We start from the raw sequence: 7,116 nt of genomic DNA, 5'->3' as shown, positions 1-7,116 counted from the left end.
ATGGAGGGAGCTGAGCTATCAGGTATAAAGAATAGCAACAGGGTCAAAAAGTATATGCTGCCTGTGACCTTGGTACCTTTTGTCCCAGGCTGCAGCCCATAAAGATAACCAGACACCCTCATCTGAACACTGAATCACCAGATGAGCTTCTCTAAAACAAATAAAGGTCTGTGATGCTATCCCTGGCTTGTGGAACAGGAGGGCTTTGTGATGCAGTCTGGTAGTTTGGATCCAACTTCTGTGAGGCAGAAAGGACAAGATCTAGAATGTGAAGGCATTAGGTTCCAAGACACTGGAAGCCTAGGAAAAGGGATGGCTAGTGAGTTTTAGATCATGTTGAGCCCTACATTTGTTCTGTGGGATGTTGGCTATCCCTTCTACACCTGTGGATCCATCTGCATCATTGCATTAATTATGTGGCGATTGAAAAAGAGTGTACAAGAATTAAGGTTGGGACCTAACAGGAGCAGTTGCCGGGTAGGGAAATACTATGACCATGACTGAATCGATAAGCCTCAAACAAGATTTTATCCATCCACTTTCTCTTGTTACCCTCAACTATTCCTTTAAAACAAACAAACAAACAAAAAAACAAGGGTTTCCTCACTGAATCCCAGAACTGCCCCCAATTTGGGTGATTATTCTGGTCGGTAGCTATTTAGGGCCTTTGATGGCTACAGTCTTTTGGCTCCTAGAACCATGCATCCTTTAATCTGTTCCTCCTATCTCATCCTGAACTCCCCATAGAAGTTGTCAGAGGAATGGGGGTGGAAGGCATAGAGTCTGGAAGAGCCTCAAAGTGAATCAGAAATAAGCAGAGAAGGGAAAGAGATGAAAAAGATAGGATATAGAAAGAAAAGGTAGAAGAGTATATAAAATTGGAATATAGAAAAAGATTGGGAAATGTTTATGGATTTTGTTTCATTTTAGACATGGAAAAAAAAAATGGTGTACCAGCTTCACACTCTAATGTTTTTGTCTTTAAGTGTCACCGGCGACTCAAACAAAGCTCTAGAGATAGAACATCAAGAGGTAAAGTTCCAATCTCTCTGCTGACTCGATTCTACTTTGGGTTAGGTTCCCATGGATCCTGACCCTCTATGACCCCTGGTACCAGGAGCCAGGTGTGCTAACCACTGAAGTGCTAACCACTGAAGGCTCCAATTCCCCCATGACAGTTTCTCACAGAAGACCTCCTTGGGTTGGAAATCAGAGCCTTGGAACATTCCAAAATTCTCTATCTTACCCTCCTGAGAATGAAGAATGAGGAAGTAGGGCAGAAGTCCCTAACTGTATCATTTATTAGTTTTATAACCCTGTGGAAGTAATTTTATCTCTCAGTCTTGTTCTCCATAAAATGGGCATACCACTAATAATCCTTTCTCGCTCACAGTGTGGCTGTGAAGATAAATGAGATGAGGTCTGAGACAACACATTCTAAATGGTTAAGCTCTACACAGGGGTGACTTAAAGCAGTGACTCTTGGGGTTTTCAGTCTCCTCTCTTTCAAAGGCCTTCAGATTCCTATAGGATGTCCTTGAATCCTCTTCTATTCCATTTAACACCATATCCTGGTTCCTCAGCTGGGAGAACTTACCAGGAAGAAGCCGAGAAGCTGCAGAATCTGCTCTCTGTCATGAAAAGGTGACGTCTTGCTCTCTCTGCAGTCTCGCACTCCCAGCCTGGCCTGTGATGATTGCTCAGCTTGGCCTGGGGCAGGGATAAGGAGAGGGATAATGGTTTGGGTGGGGGAAACATACACAGTGGAGGTTTGTTCACTGGTTGAGAAGGTTGTCAGGGCAAAGGAGGGTTCAGACATCTCAGGAGAGAAGAGTCACCCAATTTTGCTTTGGGTTAGGGTCACAATAGTTCTGGAATTTAGGATTTCACTAGTGCATAATTCATAAAAGACATTAAATAGGGTTGCACTCAGCCATGAGACAAGTTATCCAGTCAAGAGAATGGATTTTACATGAAGAATTCATCATTGTCATATTCTCTTTACAGCTACAACCTTCCATGGACAGATTCCACTGACCTTGTTGGACCCTGCTGACACTATCTCTTCTGGTTCTGTGTTCAGGGAGGCCAGTTCCTAGGACAGCCCTTAGACAGGAGCCTATCATCTTATCCTCTGATTTCTAGATAATAGAACTGATTCCCAGAGATGTTGGGTACAGGGTAGGGACATCCTATAGTCCTCAGAATGCAGAGATCTGACAAGGACCTCATTTTCCATAATTTAGAAATACTTAATCCCAGCCCTAGGCTTTCTTAGCCTCAAATGTGACTGATCCAGGTTCCACCTGGTAGTGTTACTGGTGATGCCTCATCAGCTGATCACTTGGCTCCCCATCTGCCTGGTCTCTTTTCTCCTACTTCAGCTTCTCAAGGTCAACAGAGAACTGGCCCCAGGTCCTAGTCCTCTCTGAGGGCTATGCCTCCCTCCCATGGGTTATCTGAGACTTTGCCCAATAAGCCCCTCACCCTCAGCCCAGCCCACTATATCTTGCAAAATGGCATTTTCTTAGGAAAACAAAGCAGAAGGGTAGACATCACGGGGGTGCAGGCCCCAGGACTTGCAGGATTAGGGAAGGGCAGTACCAACCCTAAGACACACTCTTCTAAGAAAGAAGATGTCACTCCATCATTAACGGTTTCCTTATTTTCCTTCCCAGCCAGGGCTGGCTTCCTCAGGAGGGAAGTGTGCGGCGAATCCTGTGTGCAGATCCCTGCTGCAAAATCTGCAATGCTGTGGCTCTGGAGATTCAGCAATTGCTGATGTGTGAGAATAAACAGATCTCCCCAACTTCACTGACGCCATCTCAGGGCTCCTCTTGCTCAGAGATATTGTCTGCGTCTAGTGTGTCTTTTGAGCAGCATCAGGAATTGGGTGCCCAGAGCTCCAGAGAGCTTTCAATGACAACCTTAAGGCTGACACTGTCAAAAGTACCAGATCAGAAATCTTTAACCTCATCAGCTGCCCAGTCAACCAATGCAGTCAGCGTCCAGGATAACTGGGCTGACCACCTCCAGCGAGGGCAGGGATTTCAAGTTGCAGGTGTGTCCCAGGATGCAGGATCTCTGTCTTCTTCAAGTCTTAAGAAGCCTGGAGTTCCTCTGAACCAGCTGGAGAGGAAGAACAACTCCAAATCTGTCAGCAAGGTGGACAAAGGTCAGTAGCCCTTGATACAAGATTCTCTTTCTTTCCCTGAACTCAGAGTTCCCAAACCTAAAACAACACCCTATGACTCTGCATTCCCTTCACCTGCTATTCCTATGTCTAAAAGGACCTGAGGTACCTTTAAGTACAAAGATATAAAGGTACGATTTCCAAACTCTAGGGCCTAAGATCTGTGGAGGCCTTTCTGTGGCAGCTTATAACCCATTGCTCCCAATGTTTTCAAAGCCTGGAAAACAAACAAACAAGCAGACAAATAAACAACCATTTCTTTCATCCTGGATGCTACCTCTAAGGCCACTTTTGAAAAGATGAACTTTCATCCTCTTGACTCTGGGGTTCATGGGAAGCTAGCTAGTCCACTCAAGCTTTCTGAGTTTTTGAAGGATCTACTATGGACTCAGAGCAAAACTAATACTGTAAGCAAATCCCAAACCCCATGGCTCTGAATCTGCCCCTTCTTCCCTATCAGCCTCTAAGTAGCCTCTGTCCATTGCCTGGGGGACACATCTGCAGCTATGTTACTGTGGTTTCTCTTTTCTGTACAAGTCACTCCATCATTAATAGTTGCCATGTTTCCCTTCCTAGCCAGGGCTGGCTTCCTCAGGAGGTAAGTATGAGTCCCTGGTCTGCCTCTAGAGATCTCTCCACAACAGGGAAGCCCTAGGCCTTCTCTCTTCAATGATTTCTCCATCTCTGTATTTCTCCATCTTCTGTACCTGAAATTTCCTCCATTTCGGTTAGTCCCACTTTATTCCCCACATTTGGGCTTTTCCACCTGACCATTGACAAACCCAAATCAATGTCCCTTTGCTGACTCTAACCAAGTGTAAAGCCTTGGAGTTGCATCTGCCTTAGAGGCAGCTCCAGTTTCAGTGGAGTTTGCCAGCTGTTATCCAGAGAACTCTGTAAATGCAGAGAACCAAACTATGAGCCCTAAGACATGCTGCAGTGTGTCCCACTGGACCCAGGACCCTCTCTGATTGGGGAAGTCCAGTTCAGTCCTCAAGACTAAGAGGAAGGTAGCATTCTCCAGGAGCATGCCCAGAGGCTGCTAGAATTCTGCCTGCAGAAGTGGTTGAAATGGCAGGTTGATTTATCATTGCTGGAGCCCGCCCCAAAAGATCCAGCAGTCTATCCAGCTGTCCCTGTCCCCTGCTGACCAGCAATCCCTGCCCTGGAGCAGGACAGCCCTGACCTATATGAGTCTCCTCTGAGCCTGCAGCTTCAGAGACCAGTGGGGATAGTGGCCTGTTCTGATCCATTGTGGCAGCAGGGCCAGTCCATAGTTGCTTGCTCAGGCCAAGACAATGCAGAGCCACATAGACTACAAATGTGCAAATGCCAGGGCATTGTCCCTGCCCACATCTGCAGCTGTTGGGACTACAAATCACTGGATCTGCAGCATTCCAGGGGCCTGGATGGCAACTTGGTTTCCCTGTCCTCTAGAAAGCAAACTTTACTTCTAGACTTGGAGGCAGCAGTTAGCCCCACACAGATCAAGAAGTGACACTCTTTTTTGAGACAGAGTCTCACTCTGTTGCCCTGGCTAGAGTGCGGTGGCATCAGCCTAGCTCACAGCAACCTCAAACTCCTTGGCTCAAGCAATCCTTCTGCCTCAGCCTCCTGAGTAGCTGGGACTACAGTGATGCACCACCATGACCAGCTAATTTTTTCCTATATATTTTTGGTTGGTCAATTAATTTCTTTCTATTTTTAGTAGAGACAGTCTCACTCTTGCTGAGGCTGGTTTCAAACTGCTGACCTTGAGTAATCCGCCCCCCTTGGCCTCCCAGAGTGCTAGGATTACAGGCGTGAGCCACCTTGCCTGGCCAGGAAGTGACACTGTTGAATGCTGATGGACTCTGACCACCAGCAATAGGCCTTATCAGATGCTGTTACTGATGTTCTTGAGCAGCCTGTCCCTGTCCCAGGGAGCCACTCAGAAACTCAAGTTTTGGCCTTCCTGTCAGGGCTGCCTGTTCTCAATTACATGGCTCTGACCAGGACCCTGGCCCTGGCAATCAGTAGGCAGTCTGCAATCACAAATGGGACCAACAGAGCCTCTCACTCAATCTCATCTGAACAGCAATGTGTAAGCCCTAGGCTATGCCTTCAAGATGCCAGTGAGACTTGTACAGACAGTGTACAAGTGTTTCAGACTGAAATAGAAGTGAATGGAAAAGGTGCCTCTAAAGAGCCAGACAGATCCTCACATCCCCTAATCACTCAAGGCACCCAAGCTAAATTTCTTGGCAAAACTAAATTTCTCCCTAAAAAAGAAATTTCTGGAGATACATTTGGGAAGTCCCACAAATACAAAGAAGTCCAGGGAACAAATTGTGGCCATCCCAAATAATTTCTCCACATAAGGATCCTTTAGGAGTCTAACAAGAGAACATTGCTCCAGGAACTCCCCATTCTGCCAGGCATCCATGTGCCCCAGATCCAGAATGGGTCTGCCTAAAAGAACAGCTTGCCATTGAACTAAAGGCAGCTCAGCAGAGCTAAAAGCAATCTAGTTCCAGAGAAGTGTCCCCATGGTTCTGCCCACTGTGCCTCTGAGATCTCACAACACAGTGGGGACATGACAGTGGCCCAGATATTTTGTGTTCATCTAAATGCTAGAGTGAACAACCTGGTCCAGAGGACTCTAGACCCCTTAGTCAAAGCTTTTGCAAGAGTGAGGACAAGTCCATACCCTAGCTGGAAAAACAGAGGATCTGGTGAAATTCAAAGCAGCAGGGAATCAAAGAAAAGGAGGTGCAGAATTGGAGCTCTCCCCAATCAGAAAGAACACCCAACTCTGCTGAAGGTTCAGGGGCCAATAGGGGCACTTTTAAACAGAACCCCAGAGCCCATGACTTCCCAAATGTTATTCCAGGATCAGTCCCTTTAGTTTAGCCAAGATCATTGCCTTGAGTTGGGACTAGCAAGGATCTATCTGGAGTTGTAAAGCCACCATCTCCATCCTCTCAGTTTACTATTGCATGATAGCACCTTCATCAGGCTTCTCCCTGACCTTGAGTTCCTGAGACATCCTCTAGGATTACCTGGGTCAAAATGACCAGATAAGAATAGTCTGCAAGGCTGTTGGAGTAAGCTGAATGACCTTATCCAAATAAGGATTCCTGAGAATGCCAAAGCTGGGATGCCTAGGCCTTAAAGGGCCAACTTACTGGTCTATCATTTCCTGGGCCAAATTTTGCAAGTCCAGTATTGAAGGGGCCACATTTTTCAGATCCAAACTTTTCAGGGTCAAATGTTTCATGGCCATGTTTTACAGGGCAAAAATTAGCAGGGCCACACTTTCCAGGGGCAAGTGTTACAGGGTCTGGTAAGGGCATCCCATACTCACAAGATCTCCACCCTTCCAGAAGCTCCAGAAGTTGGCTTGGGAAATACGATGAAGTTCCTTCTGCACTGGATTAACCCTGAAGTGAAAGATCAAAGTCATGAGAAATCTACTCTCATCTCTGATACTGAGACAGTGGCCAAAGCTAGTACAAAAGAAGCTGAGAAGAGTCCAGCCCCCACCAAAGACCCTGTGGGGAGAGCTAAGTTGGAGAAGACAACAGAGAAGCCAAAGCCCAGCCTCCCCTTCTGTAATACCCCCAGTGCCTAGACAAACAGCTCCAGCAACTCTCCCTTCAGTCCAGCCCATCCTGGGTCCTGTGCCACTCCCACAACTGCTTCAAACTCTGCCCTCAACTGTCTTGTGCCACCTAACCAGGAAATCCATCCTAGGTCTCAACTCTCATTTCAGCAAAAGGCACTGGTTCACACAAGGAGAATACCCAGTCCAAGCAAAAGGAATTTGCAGATTTCTGAACTTGTGTCCCCCTGAAAAAGGCTGTGATCGAAATTTCCCATTAACATGTAGGCGAGGCAGAGAATTCTCCAAATATACTCTATACCTCTAAACAAAGAGCCAC

At 46.6% G+C, this 7,116-nt stretch overlaps 1 protein-coding gene across 1 annotated transcript; it reads left to right on the top strand.

Moving 5' to 3' along the window:
* The first annotated feature begins 224 nt into the window (after nt 1–224).
* Nucleotides 225–6,806, top strand: SPATA31F3 (SPATA31 subfamily F member 3). Its single transcript, XM_012770087.2, has 5 exons — nt 225–477; nt 987–1,032; nt 1,584–1,644; nt 2,679–3,175; nt 6,559–6,806. The coding sequence occupies exons 1-5, from the start codon at nt 334–336 to the stop codon at nt 6,804–6,806; spliced, it is 996 nt and encodes a 331-aa protein (XP_012625541.1). The 5' UTR covers nt 225–333.
* The last annotated feature ends 310 nt before the right edge of the window (nt 6,807–7,116 follow it).

Source organism: Microcebus murinus, chromosome 12, assembly GCF_040939455.1.
Source record: "Microcebus murinus isolate Inina chromosome 12, M.murinus_Inina_mat1.0, whole genome shotgun sequence".
In the NCBI taxonomy this organism is placed as follows: domain Eukaryota; kingdom Metazoa; phylum Chordata; class Mammalia; order Primates; family Cheirogaleidae; genus Microcebus; species Microcebus murinus.
The sequence above is the reverse complement of the archived record's forward strand: the minus strand, read 5'-3'. Positions and strand labels throughout refer to the sequence as shown.

Coding starts and splice junctions, on each gene's coding strand:
- SPATA31F3 (XM_012770087.2), top strand. CDS start 334: ATGTTGAGCCCTACATTTGTTCTGTGGGATGTTGGCTATCCCTTCTAC. Junction 478..986: donor CTAACAGGAGCAGTTGCCGG/GTAGGGAAATAC, acceptor TTTGTCTTTAAG/TGTCACCGGCGACTCAAACA. Junction 1,033..1,583: donor TAGAGATAGAACATCAAGAG/GTAAAGTTCCAA, acceptor CTGGTTCCTCAG/CTGGGAGAACTTACCAGGAA.